This window comes from Sturnira hondurensis, unplaced genomic scaffold (assembly GCF_014824575.4).
Source record: "Sturnira hondurensis isolate 20B ecotype Veracruz unplaced genomic scaffold, ASM1482457v3 Scaffold0020903, whole genome shotgun sequence".
Lineage (NCBI taxonomy): Eukaryota > Metazoa > Chordata > Mammalia > Chiroptera > Phyllostomidae > Sturnira > Sturnira hondurensis.
In genome coordinates this window covers 944,772-964,875 of record NW_028093534.1, presented here as the reverse complement: position 1 = coordinate 964,875, position 20,104 = coordinate 944,772, and the positions used below count along the sequence as shown (strand labels likewise).

At 45.8% G+C, this 20,104-nt stretch overlaps 1 protein-coding gene across 1 annotated transcript; it reads right to left on the bottom strand.

Annotated features, from left to right (window-relative positions):
* Positions 1–232: 232 nt before the first annotated feature.
* Positions 233–15,353, bottom strand: CELA1 (chymotrypsin like elastase 1). Its single transcript, XM_037031014.1, has 8 exons — positions 15,304–15,353; positions 14,619–14,701; positions 13,390–13,490; positions 12,384–12,509; positions 9,490–9,626; positions 8,116–8,261; positions 1,131–1,280; positions 233–385 (listed from the first exon to the last, which is right to left on the bottom strand). The coding sequence occupies exons 1-8, from the start codon at positions 15,341–15,343 to the stop codon at positions 368–370; spliced, it is 801 nt and encodes a 266-aa protein (XP_036886909.1). The 5' UTR covers positions 15,344–15,353; the 3' UTR covers positions 233–367.
* Positions 15,354–20,104: the final 4,751 nt, after the last annotated feature.

Sequence of the window (20,104 nt, the reverse complement as noted above, 5' to 3'; positions counted from 1 at the left end):
GATCCTAAAATACAAGGTAATTCAAAAAAGATCATATAAACTCATTCCCACTTGGCTTAGTTTGTGAACTGGTAGAGGTGGCAACAAATGGAAGAATCAGCCCAGAAATGTGCAATCCAACTTGGGTCATCTAACTGTATTTCTTCTAAAGAAAATAATCTAAATAAAATAATAAAATAATAATCTAAAGAAAATAATTTCTTCTAATTACAAATAAAAAGACACAAGTTGATAATGTATATGCAGTTTTACTTGCTTTTCTGTATCTGGCTCAACAGTCTCCTGGAATGTTTTTTTCTTGATGACCCCAAGTTCTGCTGTGAATTGAAGAATCATCTTTGGATGCCTCTTGTACTCAGGAAGATGTTCAGTTGCTGGCAATGACCTGAAGGAAAAGCCATTTGTACCCACAGTCAGTTACATCTGCCCACCTCCTTTCTTTTTGCTTTAGGGTTCCCAGCCAAGAATGGCCTTCTGCCGGGTTTATGGGAGTTAAGAGGTTGTAGGGCAGGAAGTAGGCTTCGTCTGTGTCAGGGCAATTCAATGTTATAGGCATATATGCAGGACTTAGTGGCAAGGACAGACTTTGAAATGGTTGTGAGTCAGTGTTCATGTCACAAGACTCCAGAATCTGTCAAAAGCTGGAGGGCACAGGTGGGATGACTCTGAGACTCTCCCATGAGGTCAGTGCAGGTAGAGTCTCACCTAACCCTTGAATATTGGTTGAAGTAGTAAAACCTCTTTCCAAAGGGTAGAGCAAATTCTCATCATGGGAGAGAATGTTAGTGCTTCTTCCCTTGCCCAGGACCATGCAGGCCTTCTGAAACTGTTTCTCCTTTGGCTTTAATTTAGGACAGCAGTGATATACGCCTGGTTCAGATGTGTTGTTACCACTATCTTACCCTGTGTAGTAAATGACATGGTGAGGCCTGCTTAGTGGCTATGTGAAGGGGAACTCAGGACGCCAGCATTATTGAGGGAAAGTGCATTACGGAGGGAAGGGAAAGGAGTAAAACATGTGAATGTGGTGAGGAACATGTTGGCTTTCCCTGCCCAAATTTGCTCCCCAATCCAGCTAGTGTACAGGCTTCCAGGTGACCCTATTTGGACCATTATTTGAGAAGACTCACATTATTTATCCAAGAGATGTAAGCAGAGACCCGGGTGAAGACTGTGGGCTTCCTGGCCACATTACAGCCCAGGCTGGACACAAAGCTGGTCACCCCATGGACGGCATACTGGCCGTTCACCAAGCAGTGGAGGGGGCCCCCGGAATCACCCTGCAGGGAATAAAAGCAGAGTCCTAAAATCCCAGATATTTTGATCTTTTGGCCTTTACTTTGGCTTATGCCCTGCCCACCCCCATCTCTGTTTGTAAAAACCTGTACAGTTTTAAAACTCCAGTTCAAATCACCACTTGCTTCATATCCCCACAATCAAGATGAATCTCTTCTTCTTTTCTAAACAACCACAGTACTTCTTCCTTTCTTTTGCATTATTTATGTCATGCAGAACATGCAGAACTTTGTAGTTTGGTCTCACAATTTGTTTCTACCTCCCACACATGTCTAAGAGCCTGGGAGTGTAAGACAAAAGCTATGTCTTGCTGATATTTCTCCTTTCCACAATGCTAACATAGAACTTTGAATATCTGCAGCTTAATAGCTTTTATTGATTTAAATTGAACCTGGGAAGGGAGAAGTAGAGTGTTCTAATGATTTCTTTATTCCATACATTGAGACCAATGGGTCTAATTAGACTTAGCCTTTACACACAGGGGAGGTAGTCAGTGCATGTTAAACTGGGGTGCAGAGGAGAGAAAGTGGTGTATTTGGTAGTGGTTACATACTCAGGCTTAGAATCAGAGGAATCTGGGTTTATAGAATATAACCTTGCGTTATTCTTCGTACTCAGTCCCCAGAATGCCAGTTCTATAACTCCAGATACAAAGTTGGAAGATATTTCTTGGGACAATCCGGCCAACAAAAGAGGGAAGATCTAAAGACACTGACGTTGGAAATCCCCCAGTGAAATGGCCTCGCCAGATCACTTGACAAAGCAGTTCACTGCAGCTGAACTCCACCTGAGGTTTGGAGCTGCCTGTCAGCTTTCACTACCCCACTCTGAGATAAGAGCAGGTGGTGAAGGATTATGAAACATTTGAAGAAAGTCTGTGGTACAAAAATAAAAGAAAGAGACTAAGAAATAAACAAAAAACAAAGGCAACAAAGATTATGCAGGGAGAAGAAAACAAGAAATAAAACTATGATTAATATTGCATCCATGATATAAAAACAGTGTGCTATTAAACAAAACATTTAGAAAACAAAAACAGCCTTTGGAAATTATGAATATGATAGTAGGAATGAAATATTGAAAGTGTTGAAAGATAAAGTAGAACAAACAAAATATAGAGAAAATAAGAGAACCAGTTTAGGAAGCAAATATGTGAACAACTAATTCTGGAAAGAGAAAAGAAAAATGGAGGGGAGGAAATCATCAACAAATAGACATTTTTGGAAACAAAGCTCTAGAGTTTCCAAAATGAAAAAAACTTAGGAAGTGTCTCTTGTGACCAATGCAAACAGACCTTTACCAAGACAGAACACTAGGGACAAGAGAAGATAAAATTGGTCACTTACTAATTAGTGGAGAGTGTGGGATTGAATCAGCAATAAGTTGAGTATAAGCTATGCAAATAAAAAAGTCAGGCCCTGGCTGGTGTAGCTCAGTGGATTGAGCACAGGCCTGTGAACCAGAGGATCGCGGTTCGATTCCCAGTCAGGGCACATGCCTGGGTTGCAGGCCGGTTCCCAGCAGGGAACGCACGAAAAGCAACCATACATGGATGTTTCTCTCCCTCTCTCCTTCCCTTCCCAAGATAAATAAATAAATTAATTAAAAAAAAAAAAGTCAGTTATTTTGTAGGGAAAACAAAACTATGCAAGAAATGAAAAGTAATCCTAGAATGCATGGTTTGGTTGTGAACAGCATTTCTTATAATAAACATTAAATGTTACTCTAATACAAATTATTTTCAGAGGTTGAGGTGGTGATGGGAAGAGTTCATGCTTAGAGGAAGTATATATGCGTAAAAGGAATGGAAATTGCATATCTCATAATGCCTGAACTGAAAATTTAAGTAGCAATGTGACCGTATATTTTTAGAGAGATATGGCGTAGAAACCAAGGTCAGCGGAAAAGAGTTGAAAGTGGTCTGTTCTGGGGAACAAGAACTCAGGGGTAAAAGAAATCTTTCCCCTTATTAAGCCTCATAGTTTTATTTGCCACCTTAAGCAATTTAATACCTATAGCTTCAATGAAAAATTAAAACTTAAAAAAAAGAACTAGGGAAAGAGACCAAAAGTTCAAATTAGCAATTTAAAAGGGGCTAGCTGTACCCTACCTGAACTATTGCTTAGGCAAAGAAGATGTTTGATTTAGATTATTGTATTCATAACGAACAAAACAACTTAAATCTCTTCTACTCAAATTCTAATAGGGATTTGAGAGTATTTCTGGGCCAGAGGACAGAGGGGTAACTGAATTGTATGTAATGCTATTCTCTTATGCCAATTAACCTGAAAAGAAACAGAGGCTCTGGAGAGATGGAGGGTAAGGCTGAGGGTTTCAGGACGGGAGGAAGAGATGGACAAGAGCTCAGTGGGGCACGTGGGTTGAGATAAGTGGAGTTCAATGAGTTCACTCTCAGGAAAGGGCCCGGGACACAGAAGTCTGAAAACCTAGAGGAACACACTCTTTGGAAAGCTCCAGTGGGAAGGCACTCAGAGACAGTTGTCTTGGAGAATTGTCCATTTCGAGGGGCATCCAGAAGACAACTACTCGAGATTTTCAGAGTTCAAGACCCTGAAAAAGAAGAAGAAATCTGAGCACACAGAGAACAGCATGCACAGAAAAAAAGGCCACGAGAAGACACGGCAAGAAGGTCCCTGTCCAAAAGTCCAGGAGAAAGGCCTGAGAAGAAAACCAAACCTGCAGGCACCTTGACTGGACACCTTGCCTCCAGAACTGACCTGGCTTTAGTTTCTTGTCTTGGTGATTGTTGATCCTTGAAGCAGCAGAAGATAATAACTGGGTTTGGGCTAAGGGTCACGAGATTTAAGTGGATAAAGATAACATCTTAATCTAAATTTTGTTTCAGCTTTTAAGCCCTAAGGCTGATGAGCACCTTGGCTACCTTTCTTTGAAACTGGTTATAGACAACTGGACTTTTCAAAAATGTCAGTGTCATGAAAGACAAAAAATACAGTAAAATAAAATACAAGGGACAATAAAGGAGACTAAAGAGATAATTATATTATTTTTTTTAAAAAGACCCTGGAAGAGAGCAGAGTGAAGTGAATTAACTCAAAAAGGTTAAAGCCTTAAGAAGTTATAAATTAAGCTGGCTGGTGGGGACTTGGAAGAGGTCACCTTAGACCAGGGGTGCCAAACCCACTTTCACTCAGGACCACATCAGCCTTGCAGTTGCCTTCGAAGGGTCAAATGTAATTTTAGGGCCATATAAATGTAACCACTCCTCAACAGGTAAGCCAGAGCTCAGTGCTGCTGCTGCCAGGTAGAAACAAGGTGCTAGGCCGTATAAAACAAAGTGGAGGGCCGGATTCCGCCTCTGGTCTTGTGTTTGCCACCTGTGCCTTAGGCCTTGGTTCCTTTTTTTGCCCCTCCTTGCATATTGGGTTCCTATGATACAGAACACTTAGGTTTTAACACTGGGGAAGTTCTGGGAAAACTAGGATGATTTGGTCAACTTCGATAGTGCTAAGTACTCACAAAAACCCTGTATTTAATCTTTTGCTTCTGCTATTACAGCCTGCCTGCCAGCTGCTGGCTTCGCTTCCTCCTCCACCTGGCTTGGACCTTGCGTTTGATCAGCAGGCCTGTCCTTTTGCTCGGTAATGCAGGAAAACTTAGTTCTGGGTTAACCCATTCTCTACGACTGGGTTTTTGAATAAAATGAATGGCTATTATGTAATCTCTAACCTCAGCCAATCAGTAATATTTTGGAAACCAATGCTTCTCCCATTCACTTTAATTAATCCAGACCCACATAGCCCTTTCCTCTTCATTTTCAGCATCCAGTCCGACTCCTAGCTCATGAGTAAATAGAAGCAATAATGCAGAACATCTGCCAGCTTCCACCCACCCAGTGTGCACACTCTTTCACATTCATGCGCATGGGGCACCCCTTTCCCTGTGCAAAGACAGCTCCACCTGTCCTCTCGGTTCCCTCTTTTTTGTCACCTCCAGGCGACATCTCCAGGATCTTGTGCCATCCCTTTGTTTTCCTCTCTGCCTAGTAAACACACTCAAAATTCTGCCCTCTTAAAAGATCCACCCCATCCTTGACTTGTCATCCCTCTCGAAGCTACCAGACTTTTTTCATTCCTCTCTCTCACCCAAGGTGCTCGGAAGAGTGGTCTCCATCTCCCGGCTACGGTTTTCATCGCCACGTCCTCCTTACCCTTTAGCCTCTGCCATCCCTGCCTCACTGGAACTGTTCTGGCCACAGTGCCGCTGATTCACCCGCGGCCAAGTAGTCACATTAGGTGATCCGCTGTGGCTCCTGGCTGGTGTGTGTGACCTATCAGTGCTTTCTGAGGTTTTATAAAACCCTTATTTTTCTCTTGCCTCTCATCCATCTTAGGTCTTTACGGGTGCTTTGTCTTCTACCTATCTCCCTGAAACACTCAAGTATTTATGTTATCATAGTTCTTCTGACTCACTGTTCTTTTCCTTCTCTAGAAGTTTCCCCATGTGTTGGGGACCAAAGGGGATCTCATTTGCTACTAAGGGTATGTCTAGCCAAGCTCTCCCCTCCAAGGTTCCACTGTCTTCATATCTAATCATATCTAATTAACTATACCTGAATACCTCACAGGAATATCAGACTCAACTTATCCAGAACCGAACTCATCATCTTTCCTCCAAAATCCTATCTTGTCTCACTTTTAAAAAGGTTTTCTTTATTTTTAGAGAGAAGGGAAAGGAGGGAGAAAGACATCAAATCAGTTGCCTCTCGTATGCATTCCCACAGGGGACTAAACCTGCAACCCAGGCATGTGCACTGACCAGGAATAGGATCAGCGACCTTTCACTTTGAGGGACAACATCCAACTGACTGAGCAACACTGGTCAGGGCAAATACTGTCTCATTTGAGGGAGCAAAACCCTTTCCCAAATCACTGAAGCCAAATGCCTGTAATTTGTTCCATAGCTTCCTCCTTTCTTCTCCACGATTCAGGCCCTCACATTTCTCGCCTGGACAATTACAATAGTCTCCTAACCAGTCTCCTTGCTAATCTTGTCCTCTTCATGATTATCTTGTCATCAGAGAGTGCTTCTAAAAGACAAATCTGATCATGCTGTTCTATTTAAAACTCTTCAATAATTTCCTAGTATATGAGTGACAAAGTTCATGTCCTCAGCATGACCTCTGAAGCCTTAAATCATGTGGCTCCTATTGCCCTCAGCTGACATTTCCTAGTATGGCAATAGTTTACGTTCTAGCCCAAAGGGTCAGCGAACATTCTATAATAAGCCAATTAGTAAATACTTCAGGCTTTGCAGGCCATTCAGTCTTGTCGCAACTTACTCAATTCTGCAAGAGCAGCCGTAAATAACACATAACAAACAACTGTGGCTGTGTTCCAATGAAATATTTTCCATGAACATCGAAATTTTATATTTTTCATCTGTCATGACATATTATTATTTTATTCCCCCTTTAACCATTTAAAAATGTAAAAACCATTCTTAGCTCATGGGCCAAACAAAAACAGGCAACAGGCTGGATTTGGAAGCTATGGACTTCGATCTCTGCTACTGCAAGTTGTAGGGAACACCTTTCAATTCTCCACATGCCTTACTAGGTTTGTGGGCCATGCCTTTCTTCACGCTGTTCCCTCTCTCCCTCTCCAGCTGAATGTCTTTCCTTCTGTCTCCTGTTTAACCTATAGGGCACTACAGACTCCACTTTCTCAGGGAAGGCGAGTCTTTTCTGACTCCAACAGGTAGAGGCAAGTATCTATTTTTTGTATGCCCATATCACCTGATTCATATCTTTATTATAACATTCAACCATATTGTCAAATACCATATGATCTCACCTATAAGTGGAACCTAATCAACCCAACAAACAAGCAAGCAAAATATCACCAGAGATACCGAAATAAAGGACAAACTGACAGTGACCAGAGGGGACAGGGGAGGGAATAACGAGGGAAAGAAGGGAAAGGGGTTTCAGGAACAAGTATAAAGGACACATGGACAAAACCAAAGGGGGTAGGATCAAGCGTGGGAAGTGGGGATGGCTGGGGTGGGGGGGAGTGGTGGGAAAATGAAGACAACTGTACTTGAACAACAGTTAAAAGAAAAAATTTTTAACCATATTGTATTACAGTGCTCTATCATATGTCTGCTCTTCCCATTCTTCTACCGAGTTTGATTTATCTTTGTATCCCTAGTGCTTAGCACAGTGCACATTTTATTCAGTAGATAATCAAGAATATTTGCCGAATTGCATTAAGAAATCTGTAAGCTGGTGTATTGCTGATTGACCTATTTGTTATATAAATAAATAAGATCCTATTTATTATATGAAAACTATAAAACCATTTTGTGCACTTTCCCCCCCTATAGTCTCCCGTATGTATGGCTGTAAGTACTAGTGGGGTGAAAGGCAGCAGGAGAGGAGCTGCCGGAATAATTGGGACTGGTGGGAGGGGGCCACCTTGTACGAAATGACAAGCATTGCTCCAGGCCCAGCCCCACTGCCTCCATAAAAAATCTAGGTCACAGACAAATTCTAAAGAACACACATATACAAAGAACACACACATGCTGGGCCCCTCACAAGTTCCTGAGGCGGGGGTACTAGTCAAGATGCATTTTAAAGTTCCTTTCAACTTTGAGATCCTGTGAGCATAGAATTACTAGCACAGAATCATTCTCATTCAGAAACTGGACTAGAAAGTTGAGTCTGCATATGGAGTGTGAGTAGGGGTGGAACAGGGGTGAGGAAAAGGTGGGGGTGGTAGGCAGAGAGGGGATGGGCCTGGGGCAGGACTTGTGACGCCTCCTACAAGTGTTCACCTGGCATCCAGAGTGCACTCCGTCTCCTCCAGCGCACACCATGGTGTTCTTCACGATGGAGCCCCAGTAGGAGGATTTGGAGCAAGTGGCGTAGTCCACGGTGGGCAGGTACGCCTGCTGCAGGGTCTGGGCCAGCTGCCCATTGGCTGAACAAGGACACACAGCATTGGAGATCAGCCCCAGATGCTGTCCAAGGGAAAAACCTCCCACATCCTCCCAAACCTTCCCAAGCCCTAGTGAATGCTGAACTCAGGGCAAGCCCTTCTCTCTGCTCATTGCATGTCACAGATTCTCCTTTTTTCTCTCTTTATATGGAGCGGCTCCTCCATATAAAGAGAGAGGCCCCTTCCTTCAGGGAGTCATCCTTGATTATTGTTCCCTGGCTCTAAACAACCAATCCCACTCCTGATTTTTTTTTTTAACTCATGGATACCTTAGTTAAGTAACTAGAATTATTTGTTGATACCATACCTGCCTGCCCTGTTTTCTCCTCACACTGTTAACCACATGAAGCAGAACCGGGACTGTGCACCTTTGTTTCCATCTCTTAAGAACTTGGTGTAGCTTGTCTTTATCTGGCTCTTTAACTTTTCAAAGCCTTTTTATGTGAATTATTTCTTTGGATGCTTACAACCCTTTCATATTAAAGACCATGAAATTGAATCACAATGACATCAAGTGAACTGAGGGCAGAGCCGGATGAGAAGCACATCTCTCAGCTCCAGACTTTCCCAGGAGACTGGCTGTTCACAGCGAGGCCATGTTCCCTTCCTGAGCTCAAATGCTGCCTGGTGGCCGAGAGACTTCCATGTCGGGCCTCGTGGCTCTGCCCTTCTTAACCGTCTCTGCTCGCAGTCTCTCCCACCTTTCCCTGTTATCTGGCCAACGGTCCCTATCAGAAACCCTCCAGTGATGACCAGAAGGGGGCTGAGGCCTCCTCTGCCTTGACTTCTCCAACCCTACAGCTGCCGCTGTCATTCACTCCAGCCCAAAGACCGGGGACCGTCTATGGGGGTAGCACGATGGGGTAACACCCACCAAAGTGGGAGCCAGGATACCTAGGTTCGAGCCCCAGCTAATGAGTCATGTGTACTTGTACAAGGTCTGTCATTTCTATGGGCCTCAGTTTCCTCATGTATAAAATGAAAGGCTGGTACATACTGCTCTCTAAGTTGTGTATTATATTTTGTTTGCTTGTTTGTGTTAGTCATGAGTCTATGAATCTCTGACTTGATTCCATGGCCTAGTCTTACTTTGATTTCATGTCCCAGTTATTTTATCTCTGGTTCCTTTGGTTTCTGGTCTCTGGCTATGAATAATACCTAGGACCACAGAAATTGTACCCCATGGGTGGCGGCCATGTAGGTAACTCACTTCTGGTCCTGCCCCAGCCTGTGATGTAGCAGGGACTGTTGTTTGCCAGGATGGCCCCTTCCTTCGGCAGCACACCCAGCTGGACGTAGCTGTTGAGGGTAACACTGTAGGCCAGGCGCAGCAGGGCGATGTCGTAGCTGCGGGAAGGGAGGAGACTGCTCACTCGCGGGCTCAGGCCATCCTTGGGGTTAGTGCAGGGGCAGGCCCTCGCCGAGCCTTTTTGTCCCCATAAAGTTGGGAACCAACGATTTTGAAGAAGAAGGGCTGACTGGCTAAGTTGCAAACTCGATGCATTATACATTTGGATTATGAGGACATTGTGTGTTTAACAGCAGCACGCGCTGGTGAGGTCTTTGTGCGTAGTCCAGCTCTGATTTCTGCAGCTCTGGGGAGGGGAGCTTACTACACTTTTCAGTTATAAGTGGGGAATCAGGGAGGAGCAGAGTGGAGTGAAGATGGTAGCAGGGAAGAGTGCTCAGGAGGAAAGATGTAAAAATCTGTGCAGTTCTGAAAGCTCCACAGAAATATGCCAATGACTTGAACCGACTCCAACCCCCACATTATGCTGAACTGACCGCCATTTCAACTACTTCTTTTCCAAAAGTGTACAGCTCAGTCTGGGAGGAGTTTTCTTATGTAAGTTTCATTTTAAGAAATTTACTTTTGACTTCCGGCCAAGATGGAGGCGTAGGTGGAAATAGCGTACCTCTTCACGCAACCAAATTAAGGGAAAACAAAGATTTAGAAATAAAAATACAACCAAAACAGAGAGAAAATTGAACTGTACTGAAGTCTGACAACAACAAACCATTCATTCAGACCAGTAAGAGGGGTTGAGTCGGGGGCTAGTGGAGAGGGGTCCCGGCAGGAAAAGGCAGTGGTTGACAGACTGGGGCAGGCATGGAACAAAAACCCAGTAAGGCCTAGAAGGTGGCTGGCTGACCACAGACACACATTTGCGCACAGATAAACTAGGCAATAAAAAGGACAAGATAGACCACGCAACCCAGGGCCCCAGCAATAGGAAATAAAGCCTAAAAGCACTGACTGGAAAAACTTTTGGGGGGTTGAGGTGCTGGGAGAGGCTCAGGAGATTCTCAGTATCACAGGAGAATTCACTAGAGAAACCCACGGGATCCTAGAACATACATAAGCCCACCCACCGGAGAACCAGCACCAGAAGGGCCCAATTTGCTTGTGGGAAGTGGCAGAGGGCACCAAAATCCCAGAGAGAGTAGAACAAGCACCATTGCTCCTCTCTGACCCCACCCCCAGTCACAACCCAGAAACTGGATAGACCCGAGGTGGTAAACACCTAAGGATCTTCCCTTCATATGTAACAGGCACAAATGGACCAAAACATTATGGCTCAAGCAGAAGAACAGCTCAAAGCCCCAGAGCCAATACTTCTAAGCGACAAAGAGATAGCCAACCTATCAGATGCATGGTTCAAAATACTGATGATCAGGATGCTCACAGAACTGGTTGATTTTAGTTGCAAATTAGATGAAAAAATGAAGGCTACACTAAGTGAAATGAAGCAAAATGCACAGGGAACCAATAGTGATGGAAACAAATCTGGGACTCAAATCAATGGAGTGGACCAGAAGGAAGAAAGAAACAACCAAGCAGAAAAGAATGAAGAAACAAGAATTCAAAAAAATGAGGAGAGGCTTAGGAACCTCCAGGACATCTTTAAACGTTCCAACATCCAAATTATAGGGGTACCAGAAGGGGAAAAGAAACAGCCCCTAGTGGAAAAGTTATTTGAACAAATAATAAAGAAGAACTTCCCCAATTTGGCAAAGGAAATAGACTTCCAGGAAGTCCAGGAAGCTCAGAGAGTTCCAAAGAAGGTTGACCCAAGGAGGAACACACCTAGGCACATCATAATTACATTAGCCAAGACTAAAATGAAGGAGAGAATTCTAGAAGCAGCAAGAGATAAGGGGACAGTCACCTACAAAGGAATTCTTGTCAGACTGTCAGCTGATTTTTCAAAAGAGACCTTGCAGGCAAGAAGGGGTTGGAAAGAAGTATTTCAAGTCATGAAATCCAAAGACCTACATCCAAGATTGCTCTATCCAGCAAAGCTTTCATTTAGAATGGAAGGGCAGATAAAGTGCTTCTCAGATAAGGTCAAGTTGAAGGAGTTCATCATCACCAAGCCCTTATTATAGGAAATGTTAAAGGGGCTTATCTAAGGAAAAGAAGATAAAAATATGAACAGTGAAAGGACAGCAAACTCACAGTTACTAACAACCACACCTAAAACAAAAGCAAACTAAGAGGACAGCTAAATAGGGAGCGGAACCATAGAAATGGAGATCACATGGAGGGTTAGCAACAGGGGAGTGGGAGGAGAAGGGGGGAGAAGGTACAGAGAATAAGTAGCATAGACGGTAGGTAGAAAATAGACAGGGGGAGGGCAAGAATAGTATGGGAAATATAGAGGCTAAGGAACTTACGACACATGGACATGAACTAAAGGGGGGGAATGGAGGGGTGGGGGTGTGCAGGGTGGAGGGGAATGAAGGGAGGGGAAATGGGACAACTGTGATGGCATAATCAGAATATACTTTAAAAATAGATAAATAAATAAAACTTAAAAGAAAAAGAAATTTACTCTTGCTGATGGGGTCTACTCCATAAGATGAATAATAAATAACTATAAAAATGGAAACATTAAACTCTGCAGAGAAGGAGTTTCAGGTGATCCACTCATGCCATCTAGCCTAGATCAAATAAATACCAAAACCTTCAAAAATTCTCAAGTGCTCCAAAACCTGAATTCTCAAAGTCCTTCTGGATGAATGTGAAGGAAATCAAAGCCCCGTTGCTAGCTAGTCAGCCCTCCACCTCCCAGCCCACGGCCAGCCCAGCCCTGCCCTTACCCGGCAGCCGCGTTATCGCTGTTCCAGTATGGATGCACCACGATCTTCCGCACACTCACATACTGCTCCGTACCATCGTTCTGGCTCAGGTTGTGGTCTCCCACCACCACACGGAAGGTCATTTGGCTGGAGTGAGAGAAGAAAGCCCCAGGTGAGTCAAGGTGCTCAAACCTTCTCCTCCCCCCTTAGCGAGAAGTGGGGAAGCCAGCTTAGGACAGGAACCCGTTTTGTCCAGCCCAGGCAGAGGGAGGAGGAAAAGCCCTGGATGGTGAGGAAGGGCTATCTCTTTTCCTAATTCACTAACGCATGGGAGTGACAAAAAACTACCATCAACTTCATACTCCCAATTTATTAAACTAAATATCATAGACTGAATATCTCGTAACCTGAGGGAGGCATGGTGAGTATAAGTGAAATAGTAGCTTTTGGCCCACAGAGGGATTTAGAGGAAAGTATAAACTTCCAGACCAGTAATTCTTAAAGAATGGTCCCTGGACCAGCAGCATCAGCATAACCTGGACATTGTTCCCAATGCGGATTATCAGGCCTCAACCTGGACCTGTCAAATCAGAAACTGCTGGATGGGGCCCAGCAATCTTGCCCTTCCCGGTGATTCCGATATGTGCTTAAATGAGAACCATCGCTCCTTCCGAAAAACATGTTACCAGTCAGGCGTGACTAGACACTGAAATGCTCACTTACTGAACCTGCACAATAACTCCACAAAGTAGGTGTTGTTACCCACCTTAGAGACAAGGGAAGGAGGACTTAGAGAAGCTAAATAGGTCATCCAAGGTCACACAGCTGTAGGCGGGCGGAACGGGATTTGAAGCTAGACTTTCCTGATGCCAGAATGTGTACTTTTCTCCGTATTCTACTCCCTTCACGCAGGCCCCCAAACAACCCCTTGGAGTCTTGCCCTGCATGGTCAGAGACACAGATGCCTCCAGAAGGGCCCATCTTCTTCCCGCCGGCGCCTCAGAAAAGCTGGTCTGTGTTTTCTCACCTCTCCACGCAGTGAGCGGCTGTCATCACCCAGTTTCTTCTGATGAGGGTCCCTCCACAGGTGTGGTACCAGTTACCTCTGTACAGGTACTGGAGGGAAATCTAGACGGGGAAGGAAGAAAGAAAGAATAAGTGGTATTTCCTAAAAGGCTTTGCCCCAAACCATATGCTACCCCTTAAATTCCCGCCATCCGTCAAAACATTCTCCAGCTTTCTGGGCTAGAGATGGCAAATAGGTTTCATTCAACCTGCCAATCGCTCTGAATTGGTTGGTGGTGGCTACTGGAGTGCTGGTGGGAACTGGCGGTAGATGGCCCCGGGCCAGCAGCAGGAAAGACGCTCCATTGTTTGGTGACGTTTGCTGTGTATGGGGGGTGGGGGGAGGTAAAGGCAGGCGCCCGGAGGGCACTTGGCCCCCCTTCTGTGGGCTGCACTAAGGGCCGAGAACCCAGGTCCTTCCACTTCCACTTCCTCTTGGGAAGGAAATGCGGCTGTGGATTCACTTCATTAACTAAGACCCACAAGCTTGGGTCTCAGAGCTTCCCCTCCACTGCTTCCAAGGTGTGCCCTGTCCCGCTACTTCAGGGAAGGCTTAGAAATGCCACCGGAATGTTCCTGCTTATCAGTTCACGTCTTTTCCGCCAGCATCTCGCATCGCACAGCAGCTCTGCTCCTGACATCTGGGGCTCAGACTGTTGTAAATGGAATTTAATTCTAACTGCAGTGATTCCTCTCTATTTGCCAGTTTTGCACATTTAGAATTGCATAAACCAGAGCTTAGCTATCCTGTTATGAAACTGGAAACTCCTTAAACAGCCAGGTAAGCCACTGGGGGCAGTCGTGCACTCAAGTAAGTGACACACACTGTGTGGAAGGGTGTGCACGTGTGTGCGCATGTGTGTGTTTCAGGGCACGTGGGGCCTGAAGTGCATGCCTGGCACACAGTCTTGTTAACGTGGCCCCGTGGTGTCGCAGGGACCATCAGTGTCGTGTGTTTGGGGGTGTGCCTAGGAGAATGAGTGTGGTCGCTGTTTAAATTCCCTTCTTCAGGCCTTTTGCATTTAGAAGAAGCAGCTGAGCCTGGTCCCACACATCTTTAAAATCCAGAGCCCAGGGCTTCGGAGAGCTTCCTGTTGGTAAGGACGCATGCAAACGCATGTCGTGCTGTGTTTTGGTGTCTGAGGCAGCTCTTACTTTATCGGAAGTCTGGGTCTATGAAGGAACACCCACCTGAGAGGGCCAGGAATTCCTCCCGGTCTCAGTCCCTCCAACTACCCGGGCGTTGGTTTCCGGAAAATCCTGGGTGCTGTGTCCTTTGCAGGGCAAAAGAGTGAGTGATGACTAAGCCTGGGGTCAGCCCAGGGTTGGGTGGAGGGGAGCAGTTGTGCTTTGTCAGCAAATTCACAGTCCCTCCCTAGCAAACCAGGGGCCCCCTTAGAAAGCAAGGGAGTCTGAGCGCCTGGGCATCCCTAGAACCCTGGCATGTTGTGAAGGATTTACTTCAAATCACCAGGCTTCTTGTGATCTCAGCCTTGCTCAGGGCCATCCCTTGGCCTGAGGGGACCCTCCTGTTCCCTGACTCTCCTCCCCAAACAGCTCTTTGGCAGGGTTTTCCAGGGGCAAGGCAGCAGTGCTCACCCCAGCCAGGCACCTGCTGAGGCTTCTGCCTGCCAGTGGGGACGGGTAGGGAGACCCAGGCCCTGGAAGAATCTCCTCGTTGCTTCATGTGGGGCCTGGGTGCAGAGTGGCCCCAACCTTTCCTGTCGTGGCCCCGGGAGAGTGAAACTTTTGCTAGACTCACAGTCAGAGTGTCCCACCCGCCCTGCACTGGAGAGCAGGCCTGGGCTTAGAGGTGGCTTTCTGACCTTCCTGCTCAAGTCCCCTCCCCAGAACTCTGGCCACAGGACCCACTCACCATAAAGGACCAGGGTGGCGAAGACCAGAAAGCCCAGCATGTTGCCTGTGGAGTAGACCACTGCCCTTCACGTACCGTGAACCAAGCCCTCTTTATATTCCTCTTTTCAGCAGCTTTGCTGACCTTCCTCCTACCAGCTGTCAGGGCTGTGGGTGGAAGGCAGGGAAAATCACAGGTGACATGGAAATACAAATGAAAAGATTTCTTTTCAGGTAAACTAATTTATCTGTTGTCCAAAGACAGAACAAGGTCAGGGCTGAATTAATCACCTGCTTTTAGTTGAAAAACATCTAACAAACTTTTTAAAAAAATTATTTGTTTATTTTTAGAGATAGGGGAAGTGAGGGAGAAAGAGAAGGAAACTTTGATGTTGAAACATCAGTTGGTTGCCTTTCACATGCCTCTAGCTGGGGACCTGCCCCGCACACAAGCTTGTGCCCTGACTGGGAATCAAACCAGCAACCTTTTGATTTGCAGTATGAAGCCCAACCAACTGAGCCACACCAGTCAGGGCCTCAACAACATTTTTTTCAGAACTAAGATGGAGCATCAGGACTGGTTTTTCTCTCAGGGTGTTCCCCTCAGAGTCCGTCCCTGTCTCGCTGTCTTCAGTGACACTAGAAGCCCAGGGACATCCTGTGCACTGGGAGGTGGGGGCACCGGAGACTGCAGGAGGGGGGCGTGGTTGGCAAGGGGAAGGAAGAGGCAGCAGCACCTTCCTGTGCAAAGAGGGAGGTGGGACATGGATGTTCGCCTGCACACACGCAGACACAGGTGTAAATGCAGGGAGGCCACAGCAAAGCAGGGGCCGTGGAGAGAACTCTTGTGGAAGAGGGTACTAAGAACAGGTTTGGGCCCTAGCTGGTGTAGCTCAGTGGATTGAGCGCGGGCCTGTGAACCAGACGATTGCGGTTCGATTCCCAGTCAGGGCACATGCCTAGGTTGCAGGCCAGTTCCTGGCAGGGGTCAGTTCCCAGCAGGGGATGCACGAGAAGCAACCATACATTGATGTTTCTCTCCCTCTCTCCTTCCCTTCCCCTCTAAAGATAAATAAATAAAATATTTAAAAAAAAAAAAAAGAACAGGTTTGGAGCGACAAGATGGAGAGCCAAAAGGAGACCTCCCAGGGAAGGATGTGGGGAGGGTTAGAAGAGGGAGCGCTCAGAATAGGGAGATAAGCTGAGGGTTACGGTGGTGGAGGGCAGGGGGGCAGACGCCAGGAGCGGGCACATCCTGCGGGAGACGAAAGGCTTTGCCCATCAGCGTCGGTAGAAGAGGGAAGAGGGAACTGCACTGTGCCTGGAGGTGGGCAGCAGATTTGGGGTGGGAGGCCCCAGAGCGGCCGACTTGGGGGGGGGGGAGAGGCGATTTAGGCAGAGGGAAGCCAGGAAGCTGGGAAGCCTAGAGGGAAGCAGCAAAGTCGCCAAGTCCCCAGAACTCCAGCACTCAAGTTTTCATGCCTGCAGGGTCAGGGGTGGCCTGGAAAAAGCTGTTAGAAGTTCTGTACAAACGTCACCTTTTCGGGTCCTCGAGCTGTTCAGGAGAATTGCACCATCCCAGTAACCTGGAGGGCTCCCTCTCCAGTCCAGCCCCCAGGCATTCTGACAGGGGCAGAGCCCGGGGAGGAGGGCGAGCTGGGCTGGAGAACCGGGGCCTCTTTTGTGTTCTCCCGCCATATCCCTGCCCCTTCCCTTCGAGAGTGAGGAGACAGCTTGAGCCCCAGGACAAGGAGTTTAAGAGAAGGCTTTCAGCAGAGGTGTCCAGCCTTTTGGCGTCTCTGTGCCACGCTGGAAGAAGAGTTGTCTTGGGCCACACATTAAATACATCGCAACAAGTAATCACAAAAAATCTCTTAATGTTTTAAGTATAATTATGATCTTGTGTCGGGCCTCATTCACAGCCACCCCAGGCTGCATGTGGCCCACAGGCTTCAGGTTGGAGACCCCTGCAAGTTAGGGCCTCCCCAGTGCGGGTAACCTAAAGGTTACCCCTTAACATCACATACTCCAAAGTGAACCTTTAAGGGCAGGGCCAATATCACGTCCATCTCTGTACCCATGGCCTAGCCCAGAGAGGTCCAGACCAGTCTTTTTATTAACTTAAAAACCCAAACTTTTTAGGACTGCATTTAACACCCTCACAATCAGTACCTAATCTACATGCTCTGCGTCATCTCCCACACTGGTCACACTCTTTTTTATTCATACTATTAGGGGTAGGCATAGTGGCTTTGGCTTAAGTTTAAAATTAAAAAAATCTTTTTTAAAAATTATAGTTGACATTCAATGTTATATTAGTTTCAGGTATACAGCATAGTAGTTAGACATTTAGATAACTTTAGAAGCCATCCCCCAGCCCTGGCTGGTGTGGCTCCATTGGTTGGAGCGTCGTCCTGTCAACCGATGCTGTGCGAGTTCAATTCCCGGTTTGGGCAGGTGTCTGGGTGCGTAGGAGAGGCGACTGATCAGTGTTTCCCTCTCGTCGGTGTCTCTCTCCTTCTCTCTACCTTCCCCCCTCTCTAAAATCAACAAGCATGTCTTTGGGTGAGGATTTTTTAAAAAAGCGATTCCCCCAGGTAAACCTTGCACCCTCCTGACACCACACACAGTCGTTATGATACCAGTGACTGTGTTCCCCGTGCTGTGCTTACATCCTGTGACTTTGTCGTAACCACCAATTTGTACTTCTTAGTCCCTTCAGCTTTTCCACCCAGCCCCCAACCCCAGTCCCATCTGGCAACCGTTCGTTTGTTCTCTGTACCCATGAGTGTATTTCTGTTTTATTTGTTCATTTATTTTGTTTTTAGATTAAACACGTAAGTGAAATCATATGGTGTCGCCTTTCACAGTCCGACTTACTTCACTTGGGTCCGTCCATGTTGGCACCAGTGGGGAGATTTCATTCCTTTTTATTATTGCCAGGCAATACTTCGCTGTGTCTGTGTACCACTTCTTTATCCACTCTTCTTTTGATTGGAGCATGTAATCCATTTACATTTAAAGTAATTATCGATAGGTATGTACCTACTGCCACTTTATTCGTTGTTTTCTGATTGTTTTTGTAATCCTCTATTCCTTTCTTATGTTCTTACACATTGGTGACTTTCTGTGGTGTTGTGTTTGGATTCTTTTCTCCTTATTTCTCGCAAATCTCTTGTAGATTTTTTCGTTTGTGGTTGCCATGTGCTTTTTATATATACACCAGGCTATGTTTACAGTAGTATATTTTAAGACAATGGTCACTTCAGTTTGACTGCATTCTAAAATCACTGTCATTTTTACTTAAGCCTCTGGGTTGATATTTTTGTCATCATTTTTAGACTCTTTTGTGTGTGTTTGTAGTTACGTGGGATCTTCCAACTTTTGCCTTTCAACCTTTGTACTCACTTTAGTGTTGGTTGATCCACTGCTTTTGTATGTTTGCCTTTGTCAGTGAGAATTCTTTCTTTTGTAAAAAAAAGTATTTTTAGTGATATCTTTTAATATTACTTCTGTTCTATTCATTCATTCTTAACAATTTTACTTATTTATTTTTAGAGGGAGGGGAAAATAGAGAAAGAGAGGGAAAGAAACGTCAGTGTGTGGTTGCCTCTCACACACCCCTCACTGGGCACCTGGCCCCCAATTCAAGCATGTGACCCTTTGGTTGGCAGTCCGGTGCTCAATCCACTGAGCCACACCTGTCAGGGGCCTTATTTCTTTCTTATTCTTTTTTCCTTTCTGCTGCTGTGAGTGGGTGTTTTTGGCTACACTGCCTTCCAAATCGCCGATTCGATCCTCTGCATCATCTGATCTGATGTTAACTCTATCTAATGTAGTTTTCATTTCACTTGTGGTATTCTTCATTTGTGAGTGGTTCTTTTATGCCGTTTTTATCTCCTTTTCATGTTTACTATCTCTTTGTTGAAGTTCCCACCGAGATAATTTGTTCTCCACCTAAGTTCATCAAGTACCCTGTAACCAGTGTTTTGAACTCTGCATGTGTGGGCTTGCCTCCAGGAGGACCCCTGCGTCTATAGCAGCCCTGCTTTTCCCCAGGACTGCACGCCTGCTAATTTTCACAGCCAGCTGTGGTGAGGACTCCTCTTTCCAGCGCTGGTGATCTGGGCTGGGAAGCCTGCCCTTGCTCCTCAGTGGGGGGACCTCCACAGCGGGGTATTCCTACCAGTTTTTAACGGCCACATGCGGGTGCGGGACCATGTATGTCTCCACCCTTTCTGCTAGTCTCCTAGCAGGTTCTTCTTCTTTATGTTTTTAGTTACAGGAGTCCTGTTCAGCTAGTCTCCAGGTGATTCAGGTGGTTGCTCTGTAATTTAGTCATAATTTATGTGGCCATGGAAGGAGGCAAGCACAGCATTTGCCTACTCCACCATCCTGACCAGAAGTCTGGCTGAACTTTCAAGGGATGGCATTTCTTCTGACTAAGCAATTCTAATTCTAGGAATGTATCCTTTTGAAATAAACACAAGCTCAAAAATAAATGTGTAAGGCGCCCTGGCTGGTGTAGCTCAGTGGATTGAGCACGGGCCTGCGAAACAGAGGATCGCGGTTCGATTCCCAGTCAGGGCACATGCCTGGGTTGCAGGCCAGTTCCTGGCAGGGGACACACGATTCATTGTGTGTCCTTGGCAGAGGCAACCATACATTGATATTTCTCTCCCTCTCTCCTTCCCTTCCCCTCTAAAAATAAATAAATAAAATATATTTAAAAAAAAATAAATGTGTAAGGATGTGGGTTACAGTATAGTTTGTCACTAAAATTTGATGCAAAATTGGCGGAAATCTAAGTGTTCATCAATACA

Coding starts and splice junctions, on each gene's coding strand:
- CELA1 (XM_037031014.1), bottom strand. CDS start 15,343: ATGCTGGGCTTTCTGGTCTTCGCCACCCTGGTCCTTTATG. Junction 12,510..13,389: donor GCCGCTCACTGCGTGGAGAG/GTGAGAAAACAC, acceptor CTCTCACTCCAG/CCAAATGACCTTCCGTGTGG. Junction 9,627..12,383: donor AGCGATAACGCGGCTGCCGG/GTAAGGGCAGGG, acceptor CCCTTCCCGCAG/CTACGACATCGCCCTGCTGC.